The 24,992-nt window shown below is 35.4% G+C and overlaps 2 protein-coding genes across 2 annotated transcripts; both read right to left on the bottom strand.

Moving 5' to 3' along the window:
* Positions 1-227: 227 nt before the first annotated feature.
* LOC131640889 (DEAD-box ATP-dependent RNA helicase 42-like) lies at positions 228-4,506 on the bottom strand. Its single transcript, XM_058911257.1, has 3 exons — positions 4,350-4,506; positions 657-4,160; positions 228-571 (listed from the first exon to the last, which is right to left on the bottom strand). The coding sequence occupies exon 2, from the start codon at positions 4,149-4,151 to the stop codon at positions 660-662; it is 3,492 nt and encodes a 1,163-aa protein (XP_058767240.1). The 5' UTR covers positions 4,152-4,160; positions 4,350-4,506; the 3' UTR covers positions 228-571; positions 657-659.
* A 4,847-nt stretch (positions 4,507-9,353) lies between these two features.
* Positions 9,354-24,697, bottom strand: LOC131640884 (UDP-glucose:glycoprotein glucosyltransferase-like). The gene is made up of 37 exons (XM_058911252.1): positions 24,383-24,697; positions 23,849-24,292; positions 22,433-22,586; positions 22,073-22,244; positions 21,460-21,533; positions 20,688-20,784; positions 20,462-20,574; positions 20,261-20,376; positions 19,669-19,726; positions 19,097-19,249; positions 18,904-19,002; positions 18,656-18,802; positions 18,499-18,567; positions 17,797-17,888; positions 17,213-17,375; positions 16,569-16,703; positions 16,390-16,489; positions 16,207-16,301; positions 15,968-16,080; positions 15,616-15,826; positions 15,438-15,506; positions 15,167-15,312; positions 14,391-14,492; positions 14,053-14,200; positions 13,648-13,704; positions 13,436-13,566; positions 12,969-13,057; positions 12,495-12,844; positions 12,339-12,428; positions 11,872-11,936; positions 11,528-11,630; positions 11,269-11,427; positions 10,985-11,125; positions 10,816-10,859; positions 10,606-10,720; positions 10,085-10,237; positions 9,354-9,953 (listed from the first exon to the last, which is right to left on the bottom strand). Exons 1-37 carry the CDS (start codon positions 24,526-24,528, stop codon positions 9,774-9,776), a joined length of 4,893 nt encoding a protein of 1,630 aa, XP_058767235.1. The 5' UTR covers positions 24,529-24,697; the 3' UTR covers positions 9,354-9,773.
* Between the last annotated feature and the right edge of the window lie 295 nt (positions 24,698-24,992).

Below are 24,992 nucleotides of genomic sequence, written 5' to 3'. Positions count from 1 at the left end.
TAAACAGATATAAACAAATTAAAAAAATAAGGTAAGATGTATAGAATGCGTATTGAAGAAGTCTATGGAATGATTATGCACAACTAAGAGCCATCGAAGCACCAGCTGTCTCGTTCTTCGTTCTAGTGGGAGAGAAAGCATCCTTCAATCTGCAATGTTCAAAGAAGGTGAACCCTTCCATCCAGCACAAAGTAAATCGAATTAGCTGATTAAAAAAGGGATAAATGTAAATCGAACGACTTTCCTTTTCCCAAACCAATCCAATTCTTAAACACTCCTTTGGAATTACAACATAAAATATAGAATTGCTGAATTCACCAAAAACAAGGGTAAGTGTAAAGCAATTATCTTATAAGTGCCATGACTACTTTATAAGCCTAAACTGATGATTAAGATGCCATGATAACATATCAATTAAAATGGTCAATTTGACATAAAGATATGTCTTATGGAACATGTGCTGAAATCCAAATCAGTGCAGCTCGGAAAACACATAAAAAAAACTGAATCATGTGATCTTCCCAATCACATCTTGTATCCCTTTTCAAGGCAAAAATCATCGAACCAAAACCTGAAAAAAGACACATGTAAAATCAGATTAGAACTGCAACTAAATAAAATAAGCATTACTAAACTCAATTATATCAGAATCTTACCCTTTATACAACAGAGTATTTGCCTGGTTGAGTTCCACCAGGTAGTTGCAAAGCCTGATTAGTGATGTCTTCCAAAACACGCTTCAATTCTACTTTGGCTCTTTTAACTGACTGCTCACTAGGACCCTCAATGAACAAATAGAGTTTGCGATCCCCAGGTCCTGCGACTTTGCCAGGTGGGAAATACTGTCCCCTGGTGGTAATAGCAGCTCCGGTCCATTCCGAAATGGGGCCTAAAGTTTCCTTGTGTGTGACTTTCCAGCGAGCATTCTGAGGGAAATCATTTATTTCCAGCTCGGCCTCATAATGCTCTGGCAATGCTTCAGATTGTATTTTTGCCAAGTTGTGCTGCAGGTTTATAGCAGCTAGTGCAGCTCGAGCTGCCCCGTCGTTTGTAGCAAGGGGTAGTCCTGTTCCAGGCAAGACTGTTGCAGTCTGGAGACCAAGAACAGAAGGCAAAGAAACAGGTAGCCCACCATTTGAAATCAGTTGGGTTGCAGAGATGGGAGTAGACATTGAGGGAGCATTTGCTTTTGTCGCAGCAATAATCTGAGCGAGAGCAGGGTGCTGTGAGATATCACCTCCTGCCTTCCTAATACCGTCATCTTCGTCTTCAGAATCTGACTTGTCTTCTTCAAATCCATATTCTTTGGCTTGAGCTTTCTTTGCTGCTTTCCTTTCCTCATCTTCTTCTTCATTAAATTTAAAGCCACTGCCTCCATAACCAGTCCCATGGGCTTGCTCCAGTCCTTGAGTCACTTTCACCATAAAGCCAGCGGCAAGGGATTTCAGATCATCAGGAACAATCTGCTCAGATAGCTCCAATGCTTTCACCAGATCTGGTGCATATCTTGCATCTTCTTCCGAAATAAATGTGATGGCACAACCTTTCCGGCCAGCACGACCAGTGCGCCCAACACGATGTACGTAGTCTTCATAGTGGTTTGGAACATCAAAATTGATCACCAATTCTAGCTCCTTGACATCTAATCCCCTAGCAGCAATACTTGTCGCAACCAACAAATTGCAAACATTGCTTTTAAAATCAGATATTGTGGATTCACGGTCTGTTTGATCCTTAGCTCCATGAAGAGAAAGACAAGGATAACCGTGCCTGAGTAGATCCTTGAACAAGGAATCACATTTCTCCTGTGAGTGGACAAATATTAAAATCTTTCCCTTTTCGTACCATTCTCCGAGTAGTTCCAAGAGTCGTAGGAACCTCTCATTTTCTGGCCTCACTTCAACTAACTGTGCAATATCTTTGTTCACAACACTCCTCCCACCAACTTGCATTTCAACAGGTTTATTCAAAACCTTGCGAGCTAAAATTTCAACCTGGCGGGGAAAAGTAGCAGAGAAAAGCACTGTTTGACGATCCGGTCGAATATTTTGAACTATTCTCGTGATTTGAGGTTCAAAGCCCATGTCAAACATTCGATCTGCCTCATCCATGACCAGATAGGTGACTCTACGCAGGTTAGTTATTTTCCCACTACTGGTGCATAGTATGTCAATCATCCTACCTGGAGTACAAACCACTATCTCAGTACCACGTTTCAACTCACTGATTTGTTGAGCAACACCAGAGCCTCCATAGACAGGGACACACCTGATACCCATTACCTTTGTAAACTTCTTTATATCACTGTGAATCTGTTGAACAAGCTCTCTTGTAGGGGCCATAATAAGCCCAATAGGTCCATCTCCTGCAAGAACTGGTGGCTGATCCTTGATATGCCTCAACATTGGCAGAACAAAAGCAAGTGTTTTACCAGACCCGGTTTTGGCAATGCCTATGCAATCTCGGCCACTCATAATTACAGGCAACGCTTGAGCTTGAATAGGCATTGGCTTTTCAAAGTTCGCCTTCTTTATTGTATCCAAAATTTTGCTAGTAAGTCCAGTCTGGTTCCATGACTTTATAGGCTTGGGCACATCCTTTCCATGTATCTTTAACTCTAACTGCTTCCTGTATAAAGCAACTTCTTCAAGAGTCATCTTTGAGATCTCCTTCACTTCAATATAGAAATTCTTTTTGAACGGTATATAGTCAATCTTTGAGTGGTCAACTAAAGAAAGTTTTTCAACTTTCGTTTTCTTCACTCTTTTCATGAACTCGTCATCATCTTCTTCAACTGGATCCCCGTCAGTTTCAGGATCTGCATAATCTGAGTCGGACTCTTCGCCAGGAATTATCCTGCCAATAGACTTCCCTGAACCTTTCCTTGACTGTCTGCCATTACTACGCCCGTCCCCTTTATCTTGGGGTTTCAAGTCAGAAGTTATATCAGAAGGTGTTGAGTTAACAGTATTGTTCAGCTTTTCAACCTCAGGAAGAACCATAGAATTCATAAAAGCATCCAATGGGTCTATTTCCTCGTCTGAAGGAGCACCAATATCTCCATTTTGTAAATCAGGCGCAACTGTTCCATTGTCAACATCTACCACCATTGACTCCATAGGTTCCTTATCAGCAGGTTTTTCTTCTTCGTCTACATCCATAGCAGTATGTTTACCTGTTCCATCTTCATCATCAGATTCCTCCCCTTCAAGTGTCCACGCCTTTCCCGACTCAAGTTCAGCAGCACTTGCTTCACCTTGCTTTTCTCTTTCCGCCTCTTCCTTCTTCCTCCTTAACTCCTGCCACTCTTGAACTCTTCTCCTCCGTTTTTCCATTTCATCATCCAACCTCCTTTGTTCATCTTCCATCTCCTCCTCACGGGTAGGTTTTTTCTCTCTGTCTTTAGAATCCGAGTCATCCCCGTCACTCTTTCTTCTAGGACTTCCATCAATTCCCTCAATTTTCCTGTTTGATTTGCTAGAACTTTTCTCCTTCTCTCTCCCCTTATAATCCCCGTCCTCTTTCTTATGCCGCTTCCGATTCCTCTCCCTCAACTCACCATCACTGTTTTCACTATCAACATCTCTATGCTTCTCCCTCTCTCGTCCTCTCCTCCCTTTATCTCTATCCCTTTCCTTTTCCTTTTCCTTTTCCTTCTCTCTCTCATGATCCCGCCTCTCCCTCACCCTTTCTTTCTCTCTAATCCTCTCCTTCTCTTCCTTTCTTTCCCTCTCTCTTTCTTTCTCCCTTAATCTCTCCTTCTCCTTGTCTTCCCTCTCCCTCACTCTCTCCTTTTCTTTCTCTTCTCTATCTCTTTCTTTCTCCCTCACTTTCTCCTTCTCTTTCTCTTCCCTATCTCTTTCCCTCTTCCTATCCCTCACTTTCTCTCTCTCAACCTCATGAACACGCACCCTATCCTTCTCCTTAACATCTCTCCTTTTCTCCCTCTCTCTATCATGCTTATCATCAGAATCACTACTTTTCTCTCTATCATGTCTTCGCGATTCCCGATCCCTCTTCTCCCGATTATCCTTATGCCTACCATCACTTCTATCCTTATCCTTACCTCTTTCACCAGTTCTATCGCGATCGCGATGACTCCTCTTCGAATCACCGTCTTCTTTTCTCGATTTATGTTTTACCTCATCCATTACTTTCACCTAAAAAAACAAATTCACACACAAATATCAGCAACGAATTCCTAATTCAACAAAAATAATAAGCATATAATTTCTAAACCCTAGAAGATAAATTCAATCATTCACGATGCAAACTGGTACGAATTCGATAAACAATGGAATTGAAGAAAACTAGTGTGCGTAACGGTGGAATTTGAAGAACAAATGTACCTTGGGGATTTGAATGTAACTGCGAAACTGGAAGTGATGCGGAAGTGATGATTTTGAGAAGGTGGAATCACGTTGAAGCAGGTGCTAGGGTTTTCGGCAGAGGAGAAAATTAATAAGAATCAAATATAATAGATCCTATAAAACAAAGTAAAATATATTAGAAATCTTTTTTTTTAATCAAAAGAGCATCAATTTATTTTATTTTCAATGTAGTTTTAATTTATTTATTTTTAATCAGTACACCATCCGGTCATATTTATAAGTAAATTGGATTTTTTTTTTTTTACATTTAACTAGTCTAGTCTATATATGGGCTACATATTAATGGTCAAATATATCAAAAAAAATCAAAATTTATTAATAAAGAGGATCACGGATTGATGCTGCGATTGAAAGGGGTTACAATTACAAGATGTCAGAAGAAGTGTCCTCCAAACCAAATTAGACATTCCAATAAATCAGATATTGGTGATGAAAATCCAAGCAAAAATAATAATAATTAGTTCTCAATAAATAATAAAAAATAATATATTTTCTATATTATTAAAATAAATTTTATTAATTCATTTTTAAAATATTTTGACTTAATTGCAACTTTAATCCTTCTATTTTGTCTTTTTCTTGATTTTGATCCCTCTATTTTAAAAACAATTATTTTAATTTTCTTTTTAAGTTTTTTGTGCACCCCCTAGTTTGGTTTTTTCTCGAAAATCAGTTCATATTTTTGTTCCATTTTCAACACAAAACTCAAAAGGGGATCAAAATCGTGGTTTTAAAAATGGAAGGACTAAAAAAAATAGGAGGACCAAAGTTGCAATTAAGCCAAATATTTTAATAATTTTAATATTATATTATTGTAGTAAAGATCAATCTCGATTTAAATAAATTTTGCAAATACTAATAAAATTGAAAAGTAAATACAATATGAATGCTAAAAATACTTATACTTATGGGGGAGACCTCGCCTTTAACGTCTCCTACTCGTTCCGTCATGGAAAATGTGAAAAAAGAAATGTCTTGATCAGAGAGAATTTAAAGTCAATTGACTAAACTGCGTCTTCCTGTGAAGTAGAGATTCAACGACCCACTACCATGACTAATATGGGTCACACCTTTCGTTACCATCACCACTTCGATACTCACCAAAACATCCACTCCCAGACCTAATTGTTCTCAATTATGGTTGTTAAGAGAGCACAATCTGAAGGTAAAGAAAAACACAAGAAGAAATGGGGGTTTGAATTGGGTTTTCAAAACTTTGTCGTTCTTAGAAAAATATTCGTTTAGATAAACATTAACGCATGCAAGAAATAGAAAGATGACACATTCAGTTATCCAGGTTCCTCTTAGAAAGGGTTAGTCCTGTCATCCCGCCAAGGTGATTTTGCCTTAGAAAAGGACTTAATCCACTAATCATAGAAATGATTACAATTGCATGGGCCAATTGTCGGTGACTAACAATAAAATATTGATCAACTCTATTAGTGATCCTTTAAGAATTCTGATTCAACTGGTCCCCTAAGAGATATAACGATCAATGACTTTAAGAATTCTGACCCAACTGGTCCCCTAAAGAAGATTTTTCCAAAGCACGTTGATCAACCTGTTAGTAATCCCTTAAGAATTCTGAATAGCATTTGAGTCCTTTCTGAATAGAATAATGTCTTTAGATAATAGTGCAACAACATATTTGAGGAACACATCTGAAAAAGAGTCATCGACTACACTATATTTCACATTGAATCCTTATCAATTGATCTTTGACTATATCTTCAGAGTAATGAGCAACAGCTCTTCTGACGAACATATCTTTGACATATGATATTGACGTGACAACTTGTATTTGATGCAGACTTTGATTCTGATCTGGAGCAGCAACATCTTGGTAGACTTTGTTTCTTCTGGAAACGCTTGAGACTTCTGAAGTAGAAGCTTGTTGAGAAGTGTTCTGGAGATCTTCTTTCTTATTCATTCAACATTCCATGTACCTATAGAAATGAAAGAGAGAAGTCTTTTTGACAACATTTCTGATGATTCTTTAGACAACAGTCCTAAATCATATAGAGTTTTCTAATCTGCACACTCAAGAAAACATTAGAAACAAAATTGCTTACATATAAAATATATATGTTGTTATCATTAAAACTTAGAGATGAGGTGTAGAAACAAATCTTGTTGTAACACAATCCCCCATGCCGGAGGACACTAGAGGTAACAGTGATTTCAGTGTCCATGTGGAAATGTACACCACATGGACGAACAGCACCGCCAAAATCAAATCTTAGAGGACGATGTCCATAATATCCAACAATACCAACATGAGACTACCCCCATAGAGGAGATGGAAGTGTTGGATCATCAACCACTTTTAGACAAAATGTGGGAAGCTCTTGTCCCTAAAAGGTTCAATCTCCCTCCTTAGTGAAGTTTGATGAGTATAGTGATCCTTATGAGCACGTCGCCTCCATTACCATAAAGATGGTCATCATCTAAGCGCCGGACTCCCTTAAATGCAAGATGTTGTATGGAACTTTCAAAGATTCAGCCTTACGATGGTACATGAGCCTACCCCGAGCTTCTATCACCAGCTATCAGGAGTTGGTGAAGACACTCTTGCACTAGTTTGCAGCCAGTTGTCATAGGAGGATGGCCACTACCAACATGTTTAACATTCGACAGGGTGCTTCAAAGTCACTAAGGGAATACCTCGCTCGTTTAAATTAAGCTACCATAAGAGTTATACACCCAAACCAAGAATGATCATGGGGGGTGTTTTAGAATGGTCTCAAAGGTCATCATCTTCGTTAGCAAAGGCGGTTACAAAGGTTGGATGCTACATAACGAGCAAAGAGAGCAACACCGAGAAAAATGCATAAGACGTAAAAGAATGTGTACCTAACATCGAAGGCTCGAAACACCCACAGAAGAGAAACTATACCTCAGTACTCGTCAAAAAGACAGATAAGGCAGAACGACACATGTATTTCGTAAGCAAAATGCTTAAAGGCGTCGAGGCATGTTATCAGAAGACCGAGAATCTAGTTATGGTCGTCGTCATGATGAGAAGTCTTCGACCCTACTTTCAAGGCCACAAAGTGCTCGTAAAAACCAACTACCATGTCCAATAGGTCCCAATTAGTTGAAATCCAATATATCCCAAGAGGAAGCATCAAGTCCCTGGCTTTGGCGGATATTTTCAACAAAATTTAACTCGTCGATAGACGAAGAGGTGTCCCTAAAATTAGGGGTGTTCAAAATCAAACCAACCCAATAGAAAACCGCAAACCAAACCAAACCAAACCGAAACCGCAAAAAACCGCATTTGGTTCGGATTAGTTTGGGTCATCTTTTAACAAAATCGCACGGTTCAGTTCGGTTTGCGGTTTGTATTTTGTAAACCGAACCAAACCGAATCAGACCGCATTATGTTACAACCTAACTTTTACTTAACTCACATCCAACCGAAATTTAAACCTATTATACCTTAGCCTTGTGATTACGAACAATTTTCTCATCCTTACACATATAATTTCAGTCCCGATCTTCTCAAATCTCTAATAACATTATCACACCTTCTTTTCCACATACATCTTCCCTCTTCTTCTATAATCTCTACTCTCTTATATTCTTTCTTTTTCACCTTCTCATTTTTATATAAATGTTCCGTATTTCAATTTTGTTTTTATCGCACATCTTCTTCTCTAATCTCTTAACTTTTTATTTTTCTTTTTCACCTTCACTAATCTCTCGTCTCTTCTATTTTTTTCATTATAATAATTTTTATATTGTTTTATGCTATTATTTTATGTTTAATATTCCAATTATGTCAAATTTAATTTTTACATATTAAATAGAAAATTGTTGTCAAAATATGACGAGTTTTGTTGTTATTTGATAGTGTATGAATGTCTAAATACAAAATTATGTTGTCATCTATAAGTGTATGTATGACTCAATAAAATATTTGTAAAAAACCGAACCAACTGAACCGAACCAAACCGCATTAGTTTGGTTTGGTTTGGTTCGAATTTTTTTAAAAAGCCAACCGAACCAAACCAAACCGCACGATTTTTTCTCTTGCGGTTCGGATGATTTTTTTCGTCAAAACCGCCCAAACCGCACCGCGAACACCCCTACCTAAAATGGACGTCGTCAGTTGATAGAGCCTTAAGTGTCAAAGGGAGAGGTGTCAGTATAACATTAGAGGGGCCAAACGATACACTGATCGAACAAACACTGAAGTTTGAATTTAAAGTTAGCAATAATCAGGCCGAATGTGAAGTTCTCATTGCTGGTATGGTTCTCCCCTTAGAAATGGGTGCCTCCAGAATGAAGGCAAAAAGTGATTCCTAGCTGGTCGTCAATTAAGTCAATGGGGAGTACCAGGCAAAAGAACCCCAACTCATAATACTGAATATTGTAAAGGGACATAATACCCAATTGTTTCTTGGACTTTTGTTAACTTTTTATCACAGCTCATGACATAAGCAGAAAAGAAATCACCATACTTAATTCTCAATTAGAAAATCATGGATGAGATGCTTCATATATGGTGGAAAGAGTCATACTTACTCTTGAATATCATGATGTGAATATGTTGAATGGCATGATTATTAATAAGTTTAACTTCCCTTAAAAATATTTTTATTAACTTCCCTTAAAAAAATATCTTTCTCTTTTAGCCGTTTGACTTCTCTCTATTTATTCTGCTCTCGATTCTACATGGTCTACATGTCTTCATTCTATTTGCCCAAATCACATAACTATATTTACACAAGTACATGCCCAAAATCTACATTGTAAACAACAAAATTCTACATTAAATCATTATTAATATTTTACACGCGCGTTAAGGTGTTAGCATAATAAAATAGCGAGTGCCCGTATGTAGGCTAGTGTTTGTAAATTAAATGCAATAATTTGATTTTCAACGTCATTAAGCCATTTTATATCTTATTTAAAAGTTATAATTTAATCCAATCATATTGCCTTAATCCCAATGAATGTAGTAAGTATCATGCATCCATTGAAAGAGAGAACTAATGTAAAATAAAGTTACACTATTACATGGTAAATTTGGCATTGCTGACTCTAGCATTCTTCTCATATTCTAAAGACTTATTCTTGAAAAGAACAAAGAGCAGAGTTGGACGATGACAGGATTGTACATAAGATTATATAGCACATACATCTGTCTACAATAATTAGATTTGAATATTCTAACACTTCTCTCTAACCAAAAATTCTTAACAGAGAAGGCAAATCTTCGTTGCATTCACTGTTGCTAGTGTTTCGTGGCATGCCAATACATTAACCAAGCACTCCTTGACAAGAAAGTAAGATACCATGCTGCTATACGGTACCAACTTCATCAAATATCACATATTTTTCAAGAACTTCACATTTGTCATCGATGTTCACAAATCACAATTCTGCCTTGGATTCCAAGTCTTCTTTCAGTGTATCTTCATTAGTTGAATCCTTCAATTCATTAGATTCGTTAGGGGATTGAATAGGTTCTTGATCATCACCCAAGATTCGTGCGGTGAATGTTCTTGCCTCTAAATCAAGGTCCGGCCACTCGGATACAATTCGCCTAGCCCCCTGTTGACCAAAGTGGAGATAAGTTAATGAAGTATATTTATGCAGAAAACAAGTGAGGCTACAAAAACAAAAAACTAATATGATGCAAAGTGTCCAAGAAAGAACAGATACTTCAAACAGAAAATGTTCACCTGAAGTTTGGGCTCTTTTGTCATTGGATTGTTGCACAGATCAATTGTTTTTGCCTTGGATTTTGTAGCATTACCACACCATGATTCACACCATAGCCATTCTTGTGGCAACGAAAAAATGGGCACGTTATGCTGAGCATAGTTAGGTAGATCCTGAACCAATTGAGTGCAAATTTCAGCCAAGGTCCCTCAAGAAGAGAATGCGCCAACAATGATGGTGCAACATTGGAAATATATGAAAAGGATTCCATCTTAAGAAAATAATGGGTATCCAAACCCTATATCTTAATTACATGGTCAGAAAAGACCAAAAAATTTGTTCACAAAAAAAAATCATTTTATGAAACTCTTGCCTTTGCGAGTGTGTAAAATTAAACCCTTTCTATTATACATTTAATTTAAGTAATAAGCCTTCTATTGTAACTTTATGAAACGATAAATTGAGTTTATGAAACGATAAATACAGTGATTCTTTGAAAGTAAAATAAATATACAAAAAAAAAAAAAGAACAATCTCTCACCTGATCCAAGTTGGCTAAACTATTTGGATCCTTGCTAAGGGTTTCATAGAAAACTCGGAGATTATCTCCAGCAGCAGTCTCTCGGAACTTCTTCAAATCAACAACATACAAAGCACTGAAAGTAAAAGGAAATGGTAAACAACTATCAGAGTAATGATACTTATATACTCCAACTCTTTTGCCAAGAGTAAATAGAAAGTAGTTGCCAACCTAATATGATACGGTCTTCCCCGTAAATGATCCTTCCAGAAACCCTAACCAAAACAGCAAGGCAAAGAAAAATTAGCATTCGAAGCTGCACCTACATTTAATTATATACGTGTGATGACAACCAAGAGTTCATGTACAATAAATGATATTCAACAACAGTGGCATTTACTTGTCTCCAAAACCGATATCCATCCATCTCCCTATTGTTATCACAAAATGGAGTATATGCCAAAGGTCTTCCTTTTAAATCCATGTCGTATAGTTCTCCCATGTCGGTCCTGACAATCTGATCAGCATCCACAAAAATGACCTGCAAATATCGGAGGACTTTAAACACACAATTTTTAAATATGCTTTTCTTTTCATTCCTTGTTATGCGACTCTGAAATTGAGAGTGGAGAAGACAATACAAATGAAGCATTAAGCTTGATACAGAAGAAAAAACCATGATACCTTCTCCAAAGAAAGGGGGAAGATGACATCCAGGAATAAAATTTTATATGCCCAAATTATTCTTTGCTTTTCTTTCTGCTTATGCAACCAAGTAGGCCATTTGTATGTGATTAGTTCATATTCAAAACCATACTCTTTGGACATGTGGGGAATCAGATCCTGTGTGTATAGATGACAACCAAAATAGTTCAAGTATGTCAATCAAACTTGTTAAATTCTGCTTTGAATTTCCAATATAAAAGAAGAATAAATATTTAACCTTAAAAGGAGGAGAGAGATAGTTCTTTATGAACCAGAATTTAACTGGACGATGAGTATTCTTTAGAACACTTAGAATCATAATCTTCAAAAAGCGTTCATATCTGGCAATAATACATAAAACAAAACAAGTGAAGATGCATTTGTGATGATAGAAATTAAATACCTAACAATTAACAAGACACAAATGTGTCAGTTCTATAAACATCTCTTAATAGATTCTGGATCAAGTAAAACATTTTAAAACTTTTGAAATTCAGAGGTCTGAAATTAAAAAATGTTAAAAAAATTGAAACTGAAAACCAGAATTGGAAAAAAACAAGTTAAAATAAGAGAACAACTTACAGGTGTCCAGAAGCAATTGAAAAGATATTAATTGTTTTTCCACGCCTTCCACCTTTCGCAGTCTCCTATCGTGGAAAATAGGGTCACTCAGTTACACCTCTAGGAAATTATGGAGTGGGTTGACATTAAGAAAGAAAAAAGGGAGAAGAAGGCAAGAAAATAAATTGAAATTCATCATATATTTTGATAATACATAATTTGGACGCAACGCAGGCTATATAAATGGTCTTTTCATTCAAGAACAAGAATCATAGCTATCTCAATTCTCAAGCCAAACATTACATAATTCAAAGTATTGAAGCATTAGTCAGATCAAAACAAAAACAATTGCACCAAGTTTGATAATTTTTTACTCAGAAGTCCCTAAACAAGGTCTTCAATTAAATCTAGCAAGAGAAATATGAATTCACGCAAAAGGAACAGAATGGAGAAACTTTTAAAAATTAAATATATAAAGTATAGCTCACGGGTGATTTGCTTTCAACATTTTTCGATTGTTCATTGCTACTGATGAAACCAGAAGCCCATTTTAGTATGTTAGAATTCCAGCTACTTCCCTATAAAAACAAGTGTCAGGATTTGCATTTGAATTTTCAAAATAAATTTAAAAAACAAGCACTCACTTTCTTATCTTGTCGATCGTCATCATCATCATCAGGAATGAGCAATTTCTCATCTTCCTTGCCCTTTCTTTTCACTACTTCCATATGAACTACTTTACCCCGTAAACTGTTAATAGTGATGAGTTTTGATGATTGTCTATTCTTACTTCCATCATCATCTTCCTTAAAAATATAGAGCTCAGAACTTCTACCAGGAGCAAGCTGCAAGAACCAAACACCAGGAGCAACTTTCATTTGCCAATAACCAAGATTGGCCATCACAAGGGTATCAACTAAATGGGGTGAAGTTTTGGTTCCAAGAATGAGCTGAAGACCTCGTGGAGGATCGTGATCTTTCTCAGAGCAATGACCTGATTCGATGAACAATAGAGAAGAATGCCAATGGACTCAGAGGAAGATTAATGCTATTTAATTCCGACAACATCAGAAATAATTACCAGCCTATATCTTAAAATAAAAGCAATGCAATTTTACCTGTGAGGACAAGAGCTTCCAGTTCAAAAGCTGCTCGCAGGGTTCTTGTGTCCCCAAGGTTCTCAAGCAGAATATTATCCAGGTCATGACTGCAGAATGAGAAATCACATTAAGGACTAACATGATATAATAACATCAAATGTATCTAGCACGGTTTAACATGTCTAATACTGAACTAATAACGAAGGCTATAGTTATGCCAAAACTGAAATACAAGAGAGGTCAGTGTGATTTGCTCTAATAATACTTTTACACAAGTAGACAGAAAATAAAAGTGTATCAATAGTAACAGACAATCTTGTAAAATATGCAGCTATTCGTGAGCCCCCACCCAATAGCTTTAAAGATAGCATGCCATGAACCAGCTCTGATGGCTTGTGGCTTATGGCTGATACGTGGAGGCTCATAAATTGCTTAATATGCAACAAACGTTAAGGATAATACTAATACATATAAATAATACATACACAGTGAGAACAGGCTCAACAAGCCAGGGTTCTGGAACATCAAGATTCATGGTAAGAGTCTTAGATAATGGCATGTTGGCAAAGAATGCTTTTGGGCCATTTATCGAAGAATCAGTGTTGCTAAAGTCATCCTGCAAAAGCAATAAAAACCTAAGAACCCAGAGATTAAATATCATGAAGAATTATGAATGAACGAAAAATGTAAGATATACCATTGACGGTACTACATATCTGTAATAGTTCTTCAGAGGAAGATCAACAAGGGAACTCTGGCATAAAAAGAAAAAATCATTGAATATTAGTGTAATGTATTGAGATAAATTAAAACAAAATATAGTTTTTGCAGTAGAAAATTCGATATTAGGGTTAAAAAAATCTCATAAGGCCAAAGGCACTACAAAGGCTAAATTTGAGTGGAGTTCATAGTTAGGCCCACAAGGACAAAACTGTCTTTTCAAATTACAGGTATCATACATAATAATTACACTTTTCTTATCCTATTTCCTTTTTTGATCCGAAGGACTTCAGAAGAATCTTAAAGAAGGTTTAACTTAGGTAATGGAAAACAAAAATATTTAAGAAATAAAATATAAATAGAACCATAGATATCAACCGACCATTGGATTCAGTACAATCCTCATGCTGGGCTGAATGTATTTCCACAAGACTCGAAGAATTCCAGACAACTTCTGGCTGGTTGGACTTAAAGGATCCAGAACCGCATCAATATGAATGCTAGAATTTTCACTGTTTAGAATAATGGCACTGCATAGAACAAACAAGCGTAAAAAATATTACCTTCATATTTCATATAACTATATAATTAAAACTTCAGTCAACAACCCAAAAATGAATAAACCTTTAAAAAGAAGATAATATCAATCACAATTTGTGCCTTTACTTTCCTACTAACCATTCTTTCTATCTGAATTGAGTTCAGTGACTGATATATTACCTGTGTTCATCACTCAAAACCTCAAAACGAGCACTTTCTGAACTCCGCTCCCTCATAGACATTGAAGATGATACAGACATGACAATATCACTAATGAATTTGCTGCAAAAGAAATTGAGGAAAATTCGAATTGATACATTGATTGCGTAAACAGATAAAGAACCAACAACTAAAATAATTTTTTAAAAAATAATATGTCATGACCGGAAAAATAAAATGTTGTGGGCATTTTTATAAGGACTTCTTAAAATATTTTAAAAAATCCTTCTCATGGACAAGCTTTAACTTCAAGCATAGTAACTAACTAGAGATGTTGCAAAACACACAAACCAACTACATAAAGCCCATCAAAGTGTTATCAAACTTCCAGTTCTCCTAAGCTAGCATTTCCATCTTAACCCTTCAAATGTTTGTGTCTAAGTCATTGAGTGGTATATTCATTGATGGTGGATGGTGGAGTGCCAAAACCCCACCATACCGTCCGTTCTGCAGCGTCGTTATAGCAGATTATGGTGGAAAAACCGACAATATCGGCTGATATTTACCATTGCGGCCATGGCACCGCTATTTGATAACACCGGGTATATTATTATTGAGCAAAAGACAAAATAACTCATGGTCCCCAAAATGCTGATTTTGATAAACATCATAAAATAATATGATAAGAGGCAGAGATAATAACTGGTCTGGATCATATACTTAGATGTAGGCTGTAGCGAGATATAACATAATAATAACCACGGGACATAAGAGACAGAGCGAAGACAAAGTGAAACCTTGTTAGCAAGTCAGGGTCAACATCTTGCCAGTTCACCTCTTCAATAATTTCCAAAATATGCTTCGTCCTCTTCTTAAGCTCTATCGATTCAAGAAGATGCAGATCAGCACTCAAAAATGTGCCCTCGTCAATAGGACTAGTAACCTGTGAAACACAGTTGCTAAGGTTAACACAGGGAGGATTTACAGAGATTCTTTGAAAATCTCTTAAAATATACACACACAAACAACTGAGACATAAAATATGGCAGGAGATAAAGACAGACTTACCCTTCCATTAGTAAAGATAGCATTGACACCAGATTCAGACCCAAGGGTTGTAGACAAAAACTTCTCTGCCTGATAACAATAAGTCTCATTAGTGTGAACTTTCACTGTTACTGAACAATAAAGAATGTCACTGAAAGGCTATATTGAGTTCAGAAAAGGGAAAAGCAGCCAGAAGTACCTCACTCAAATGGCTTCTCACTTCATCAGCAGAAAATTCTGAGAGGGAAGATCTAAAGCTCTCAGATGGTAACCCGTTAGATTCAGCAAGCTTCCCGATCTCATCAATAAATGCTTGGGTCCCATCAACTTCCACAAGAGAAGTAAGGATGTATTTCTGCTGATAGACTGAGCAAAGCTGATCCAAAAAGTTTAATGCATCCTTTTTATGGCTGCATAAAATCATGCATTCATACAATAGATATAAAACTATGCGTAAACTTAGAAAAGAAATGCATAAAACTGCAGAATCAAATAGACAAATGCCAATCAATCTATTTTTATAAGTCAACTTTAAAAATTATAAAACAGACCTATATGAGGATGTAGTAATTTCAAAAGCCTTCGCAAAAAGGAGGCTAAATAAATTTGTAGTATGATTGCCACTAAACAGAAGACCTACACGAGCATCTTTGGACCCTTCTACCTGTAGAATAATGTTCAAATAAAAAAAATAGACGTACTGAATAAGTTGCCCAACACTCTCAACTCATGACAGCCATCAGGCTAAAAGGAAGAAGAATATTCATAAGAAATGCAAATCAATATTAACCAGATAATTTAAGCCTTGGCGAAGTAACTTAATCCCACTCGTTAAAGTGATGTCAACGGCAAAAAGATGTGTCACGGGTTTCAAATCATCCATTGCTGCATTGGATAAAAACAGTCCAAATGATAAGACAAAAGACCATTGTGTAGATATGGGCCTGTTTATTCTAACATATCAACAACTTACATCCAGGAGAATGCAAATAGTTAATTCCGCTAAGTATAGATGCCTCTCCAAAAGTAAACATCGAAAGAGATATGAACCTTGGTTTGTTATCAGAAATAATCTACATCAATCAGAAACTGGTTAGCCACACATCACATTGTACAAGTTTCCAGAAAATATAAAATTTTAAAATATTATACCCGAGGATTATAGCGTTGAATGCCAGCTTCTGATAGGAGCTTGTCCAATACATCAGTGTGAGATTTTATTTGTCCAAAATACACTTGCTCCTGTAATCTCTGAGTCTCATCATTTAAGGCATTTAGTAGAGCTTCCTGTTAAAATCAATTGCAATTATAATGATTAGAGTAATTAAAGTAATACCAAAATTTAGTTTATGAAACTAAAGCTGAGCACATAAAGCAGACTGAAAGTTAAACAGGACATCAAGCACATTATAAAATGAATTTAATCCTCCACAGTTCAGGGTGTATATTATATTTACGGAAGTGGTTAACCGTTGGCAATTAAACAAGGAGCATATTCAGGGGGGAAAAACCCTTTCATCAACAGAGAAGAAAATTCAGAGGGAAGCTAGCTACCTAGAAAAGTCTAAATATTGAAAACCCGGGTACTCATTACCTAGAAAAGTCTAAATATTGAAAACCCGGGTACTCATTACCTAGAAAAGTCTAAATATTGAAAACCCGGGTACTCATTACCTAGGAAAGTCTAATACCAACGGAAATACAAAAGAGCAGAACTGCAGAAAGGTTTTAAAACTAATTGTTTTGGAAATAAGATGAGGTATAGGAAAATATTCAAAAAGGTCATTACTCATTACCTCAGTGGGATCAATAAAAAGTCCATTCATCAACAGAGAACATTGAATCTTAGATAAACCAAGCTTAAATACAATCTTGGAGCTTTCTTGTGACAATTCCTTCAACTCTGGCTCCTTCTTCAGCTTTAGTAATATCTCTTGAGGAGGGGATTTTACCTTTGGTCTACAGAAAATAGTGAGAATGTTTAATTCAATGATAGAACTGGATCAGAAGAGAAAGATCTTTAATGAATAATGAGTGACTGTAAATTTAAGGTGCTTGAAAGACCTACAATCTCACAACAATGATCTAATTCGATGCTTAATACCATCTCCCTGTCCTCTTTTAAGATTCCCATTCTAAATAACTAATTGCATATCGTTAACAGTTACATCTGTTACAATTATACAGGGGTCTTGTCCCCTGTTTCCCTCATATTTCTCCTACTTTACACCTTCCTAATAGGAGGTCTCATCTCAACTCCTTATCACCCATGTCTTTATGTGATTAACATATAAAAATACATAATGCTACTGAAAAATAAGGGAAGAGTCATATTAGAGAAATGTCAAACTAATTGCCAGAAAGAGCCTAAAGCACTTACAATATTGTTTCCACAAATGCTGATTCAACATGGTGCAGTTCAAGGTGAGCATCTTCTACATCATCATCTGCTTCATCGCGTAATTTGTTAACCTACAATAATGTCCATAGATTTAGATGACCCGGAACAACGTCAACAAATATTCACAAACAGCTTATACGTGGTACATTCTATGTCATTTTTATCCCCCAAATACATTTAATTATAAAAAATAAAAAAAAAGATAAACGGGAAACTTAGGGACGAAATTGGGCGAAGAGTATATGAAAAAGAATAATGAGGCTTTTTCTTGTTAACAGGGTATGGATGAAATACTTAGGAGGAGTCTATCAATTCTCTGGCAAACTAGGTTCATGGCTTTATTTGAACTAAACCCTTGATTTTATATGTTAGTGATTATCTAGAAAAATATTGCAGTTATAGGCATGGTAAAGGAAAAAATAAGTGTGAATCATAAGTGAGACAAATCAGGAAACTTGACAGATTCAGAAGTTGAACTTGAGTCACTTTCAAGATATCGGGAAGAATATGCATATGAAATATAAGTGGATCTGTCAGTTTTCTCTTGATATGTATTATTCTGGGTTTAAGTCATGTTGATTTCGTGTATGATTTGTTGGTTTTTAATGTAAATAAAAGCAACAGAACAAGGTTGTAGAAACACTGAACAGAAGATAGATTATACTGAAAACAATTCCATACATTGCTCAAAAACTTGAAAGCCATTTCAATACCATAGTTCCTCTTGATATAGCTGAAGAGACGTATAATCTGAAAAGCAAAATGACAAAAGCAGTGTATCACAATCTGGTCAGAAAACTCTACTAAAAAATGTGTGTATTCCTAAGGTGAAGATTACCATATCAGACACGTCATCCTCAAATTTATCTCCATCCTCCTTGGTAGACTGATCCTCTAACTGTGTGATGTACTTTGAAGAAAACAGTAGAACACCAAATCTCACAGGAAAATTATTCTCATACAATGATATGATCAAATCAATGGACTGCAAGGTTTTCAAACAATAAGCTATGCAGTGAGAGATTTCACTCGGAAATAAATACAAATTACAGCATGGAAATTTTATTCTTGAGGAAATAAACTTGCCTCAAGACCACAAGTGGTTGCTGGATCAATAACAAAAACAGCGTGAAAAAGATTTTTACGGATTTGACGTAGCTGCCCAGGGAAGACTGGCATCAAGATCTAAAAAATAAAAAATGAATTACATTCAGATGAAAATTTACACATAGATGTTTTGAAAATAATATTTTTGTTTGAGATTCATGAAGTAGTTGACCTCATTTAGATTGTTTCTCCACCATTTGTATTTGCCATCTTCTTCCAAGTTGTTCAGATAATGAACATGAGTAGAACGAAAATCAACACGAAACATATCCGACTCTGGTGGAGGTAAAGTTGAGAGCAGTTTTCGCACAGTGCTACGAGGAATCTGTAATTACTGGGAACATCAATATTACAGTCTATAAATATATGTACCAAAGAATTAATCAAGTGCAAAATATCCATGTTTCTGACAGAAAATATGGAAAAACAAGTTTCATACAAAAAATGGGAAGAAATCAACATGTGACAGTGACACTATTAAAGTTTAACAGTCCATAGCTACAACAAAGCAATGCCATTTATCTGCCATTTAAAATTTTGTTCATAACTTTTCGTAGGCAACTATCATTGATTGATACATGACATCATATACTTCCAGTTTGTGTATAACAAACAGATTCCAACACATTTGAATGCACCGGATAAAGATTTTCATTTGCCCACTAATAGTTGCAAACATGAACAAGTTAACAGGAAAATAGTCAGTAGTAAATAGGTGCCAAATGAAGATCAGATGACATTCACCTTTAATTTAGAGAACTGATCGGCCAACAGAAGATCCTGATGAACCAAGTCGATCAACCTAAAAAAAATAAAAATAGAATACCATAAGTTTGAAATTGTTCATAATAACTTACGAGGTGCAACTATTACACCATAATCATAATTTTACTTAAATTATTGTAGATCATCTTTTAGGTTTTCCCTATTTATTTAGGATTAGAGGTCTTTCATCCCTATAAATAGAAGTTTATATTTAGTTTTTTGTATCAGGTTTACTATACCATAACATAGTTTTGGAAAAATTATTTTGTATAGAATGATAAAAAAGTGTATATCATTACTGTATTTTTAATTTTTCGAATACTATAACAACATAAAAAATATTTTGAAAATTTATTTAAGCCCTCCTTCAATACAAATTTTGAGTTCCCCCAAATTAGGGGATTTTTGGTGTTATGAATAAAAGCAAACCCTTTAAAACCCTCCCAACCAAAATCATTCAATTCTCTCCACCCAATCCTTCTATTTCTCTAGGCCCTCCCCTCCCTTCTCCTCCAAACTCCCAAACATAGCCTTAAACAATATCAGTAGAAAGGAAAAAAAAGCATATTACATATAAAGGTCAATCTCTTCGACACTGATTAAAGCACCATTGATTGCCATTAAAGACTTGCCAGGTGGGATCATCCGCTGGTTTGCAGTTATTTCATCTCGAACAGAATCATCAAGCTGTCGTGCATCGTAGTTCCATAAGAATGTTAGTCAATAATTTTGGAGAAATATGGTTCATATCTGAGCATCCAACAAAATTTACCTTCATGCGAGACAAATAAGAAACTATGCTAGGGAAATTTTGATTAATATCCTGCATTGACTGCAGTGGATCGGAAGCGTGGACTATTCTCTGTACAGTTTGATGTCCTAGATCTGTTTCATTAAAAATATATATTACAGCACAGTTTTTAAATCAAAATGAAATGGAAATACATAAATAAAATAATCAATCAATTCATATTAACAGGAAAAAGAGGTTCCCATACCTTTCAGTTCCCAGACATCAAGTGTATCTGATATGGTTGATGACAGTAGATAATCCCTGAAAGCCATGATCTCAGATGCTAACTCAGGCTTACGATCCTGCAAGTCAAAACAGACAGGTAAACTTATACTGCCTTTGATAATATCCTAGGCATAAATCTAGTAAATGCAAACAATGAAATTTTAGAATGGCATGCCTATCCATTGATATCAAATGGAAAGATTCAAAACTATTATGACTAATCAAATATATAGAGCCACATGATAAGAAGCACATACAAAAATATAAGTATAATAGTAATTTAGATGAACCCAAAAATGTTATGTCTTGAATGTGAAGGCTTATTGAGGAAAAGAATGGCAAGAAAGCATTAGTGTGTATAAGTATAATCTCAAATCTCAACTTCCAGCTGAATAGTTGACATTATAGTTTATTAGTAAAAATAAAGTAATGTTGCATGGCCGCCTTTTACCAATTAGTTCACCAATCTCTAGTGTCGTCGTGCAATAGTCATGTATTTTTCTTATGTTCTGGTTCAGTTTTTATTATTATTTTTTTTTTTCCGTTTCTTACTTTGTCATTTAGTTTGGCTCTTTAAAGGCTACAATGTGAACATCTAATGTATTTGGGCTTTTCCTCTGATATTTTTAACCATGCAACTTATAATTTGGTACAAACTTTCTTCTCAAAGTGACTTATATAAAAAACGGAGGTGGTCATTTGATACAAATAACATAAACTAAAAACCAGAATATAGGTGAGAACGAACAAACCAGAATTTTAGAGAATATGAATCCTCTAACTTCTTGGCTAAGATCTTCGATGCGAGGATCCTCCAAAGTCACACCTGTAAACCACAACTGTATTAATAAGGGAGTTATTCACATTCATAACGACAAGTAATCTATGTTTGTTTTGAAAGAATATCTCAACCACTTTATTTGAATGAACTGTATTTAGAAAAAATACTAAAAATTTTAAGCAAAAATTAATTAAAACATGGAAACACTTCTTTTCAACTCTCTGTTTCCAAATTCAATAGCTTCCAAACTTGAAAATCAAATTCATAGCAGAAGTAGTAGACAATAAGAATTAGCACACGTTACTGGAGAAAATGACATGAACGGCGATTGAGGATCGAAATAATCAAATTCTCAAGATAGTAATACAAACAGAGATATTTAACAATAAATTTATAAGAAACAATACTGCATAGTTTCTCTAGAAGTGGCACTTCAAAACTGTTGGCCAAAATTAAACAATGAAAAGGAGAATAAAGAAATTATCATCAAATATCGCCGACCTAAAACAAAATTGCTTCTACTTACAAAATATAACCTAATGTAGTAGTCTGCATTTACAAATGCATGATAATCACAGTCCAACCTTTTTTAATTGCACTATCATCCATGGCCTTATATTCCATATTCTTTAAAGCAAGTTCAACGCCATAACCACCCAAGTTTACTGTCTCGCTCACACCAACAGAGCCACAGTGGCCAATATGTGCTTCACATCCAACTGGCAACACTGGTCTCAGAATATATTTAACTTTTCCCTAAAAATATTCAGACAACATATAGTATTTGTGAGGGAAACATATATATAATCATTACAATATTGTTTGTGGGATAATTTGAAAGGGAAATTTTAGTAAAAATATTCACTTCGCCATGGAAAAATCAGAAGAAGCGCTTAAGAGTTGTTATCAACAACAAGTTAAGATAAATTGTCATTATAGTTAACCTGTTTCGCAGCCTCAAGAAGAGCAACATGAAACTCCTTAAAGCAATGGGTCCCAAGAGCACCATAAAGGAAAGCAACTGGACTCCCAGAAGTTGAATCAAAATGAACATGATCAAAATCAAACACCGGAGGACTTTGAAACGAATCACCCACCCTAATGACAAAAAGTTCAAACCTCGGTTAGAACTCATGCAGCTCACAATTACACAGATATTAATCAACAACAATCTTGAAATAAACCTATATGAATTGACTTATTTGAACTTATCTCCTAACATAAACACCTGTGAGATTGTTTGAGAGCTTATTAAAACCGCTTATGATACTAATGACAAAAAGTTCAAACCTCAGTTGGAACTCATGCAGCTCACAATTACAAACATATTAATAAACAAAAATCTTTAAATAAACATGCATGAATCGACTTATTTGAACTTATCTCCTAACATAAACACTTGTAAGATTGTTTGAGATAGCCTATTAAAACCGCTTATGACATGCTCGTAAGTTGTTTTAGCTTATTTCCATAAGTTCTCCAAGCTATGAAAATATGTTACAATTTATACGAAAATAATTTAACTTTTTTTTTTTTTATTTTTGTTGTAGAAATAGTTTATATATAAACACTTACTATTATGATAAGGGCCTACGGTATACGCAGCATTAACATCCAATTAAGTTGTGCTTAACTTTTTTCATCTTTTGTTGTAGAAATAGTTCATATATTAACACTTGCAATATGATAAGTTCCTATGCAATACACAGCATTGAAATTCAATTAAGTTATTTATGTATAAACCCTCTCAACACTCGCTATATGCTAAGAGCTTATGCTTTAAGCAGCATTAGCATTAACGAGCATTAGCATTAAGGTTCAATTAAGTGTAAGTTTGATTTAGCTTTTGGAAAAGCCAAAAGCAATTTTAAAGGTATAGAATTGATTATGGAATGATTTTGAGGTGTTTGGTTCTTCTAAAATAGAATTGATGCTGCCTCTAGAATTGATTCTACTTGAAGCTAGAATTTGTATCTTTTGAGTTTAAACGTGAATTTTACACTGAAATTTGTTATTCAGATGTATTTTACATAAAAGATATCCAAACATAAATCACTATACATCCAACTCACTTTTAACCAGAATCCTACAAAATCAATTCACTCATAATCAACTCTCCTCACCGCATAACCAAACATTCATCCAACTCAATTTTAATCAGAATCAATTTCCATCAATGCAGAACCAAACACATACTAAGTTGTTTATTATGTATAAACACTGCTCTCAACACTCTCAACACTTACTATATGCATAAGATAAGTGCTTATGCTACAAAAAATTCAATGAAGTTGTTTATCCAAACAAGCCTAAAACAAAAAAGCAATACATGATAAAGAATCTAGTAGTAGAATACTCACTGTTGAGGATCATGAGAATTCCGAAGCCAAGCTTGCAACTCCTCAACATCGAAAAACAAGTGCTCACCAGTATCAATCCAACAACACTTCCCTCCAGGACTCAGGAGACTCACACCAACACCAAGAGGATCCAATCGAGTGTTATTGCTCTTCGTTTCAACAATCTCATGATCGTGATGAATCCACGGAAACGACGCAAGCGAATCAAGAGCCAATTGACGATAAAGCGCAATCGTAGGCGAAGCCGATCTCAAAATTAGGGAAAATTCAAACAATGACGCTAACGGTTCCGTTAATAGTGAACGACCTTGTTCTAGAATCTTCTTAACACAGTATTTAGCTGTGTAACTCTCATTAACATCAGGATTAGGATTATGATTAGTATTAATCCAAATGTCAATGAAGTTCCAGAAAAGGTGTTGCTGTTGTTTAGATAATAACTCGCTGTTTAAAGACAAAAAAAAGAGATTAGTTAGATGATTAGTTAGTAGTTAGTTAGATGGTGATTAGTAAAACGACGACGTATGTACGTACCTGGCTTCTAAGAGAAGAGGAGTACCGGGCCATTTAGCGTGAAGGGCGGTTTGGACATTTTTGGTGTTTCGATTATCGGAAGCAACAAAAACAAGAGAGGTTGAAAATAAGAAGAGAAGAAAACAATAACGAGATCTAAACCCCATTTAGTGGAAGATTAATTAGGGGATTATCATGAGATTAGCATGGATGAGATGGGATTTGTTTCTCTGCACTGGTCTTGGTCACTGACTCAGTGGTTTTCAGGTCTTGTTGTGGAAAGAAAAATGAGTAATAGTGAAAATGAAAGTGAGAAATTGGAAGTGATGGTGATTTGCCACGTCGTTAGCATTGTGACATGTTGCTCTATAGTTATTGGTTCTATGGATGGGGAAGTGGGACATAAATCCAGCTGGAAGTTTTATAGTTTAACTTAAATGGGCTTCTCGGGCTTAGTTCGGTTTGGTAGATGAGAATTTCTTCCGGCACCCCTCCAATTAAACCAACCTACACTTTCACTGTATATAATTTTATCAAATATTTATAATAAATTATGATATATGATTTTATACCATTTCTTTAAATATTTGAAAAATTACAATCAAATGAGATTTATAAAAAAAGAAACTCA

Source organism: Vicia villosa, unplaced genomic scaffold (genome assembly GCF_029867415.1).
Source record: "Vicia villosa cultivar HV-30 ecotype Madison, WI unplaced genomic scaffold, Vvil1.0 ctg.003373F_1_1, whole genome shotgun sequence".
NCBI lineage: Eukaryota > Viridiplantae > Streptophyta > Magnoliopsida > Fabales > Fabaceae > Vicia > Vicia villosa.
Note: the sequence above shows the minus strand (reverse complement) of the source record. Positions and strands in the feature narration are given on the sequence as shown.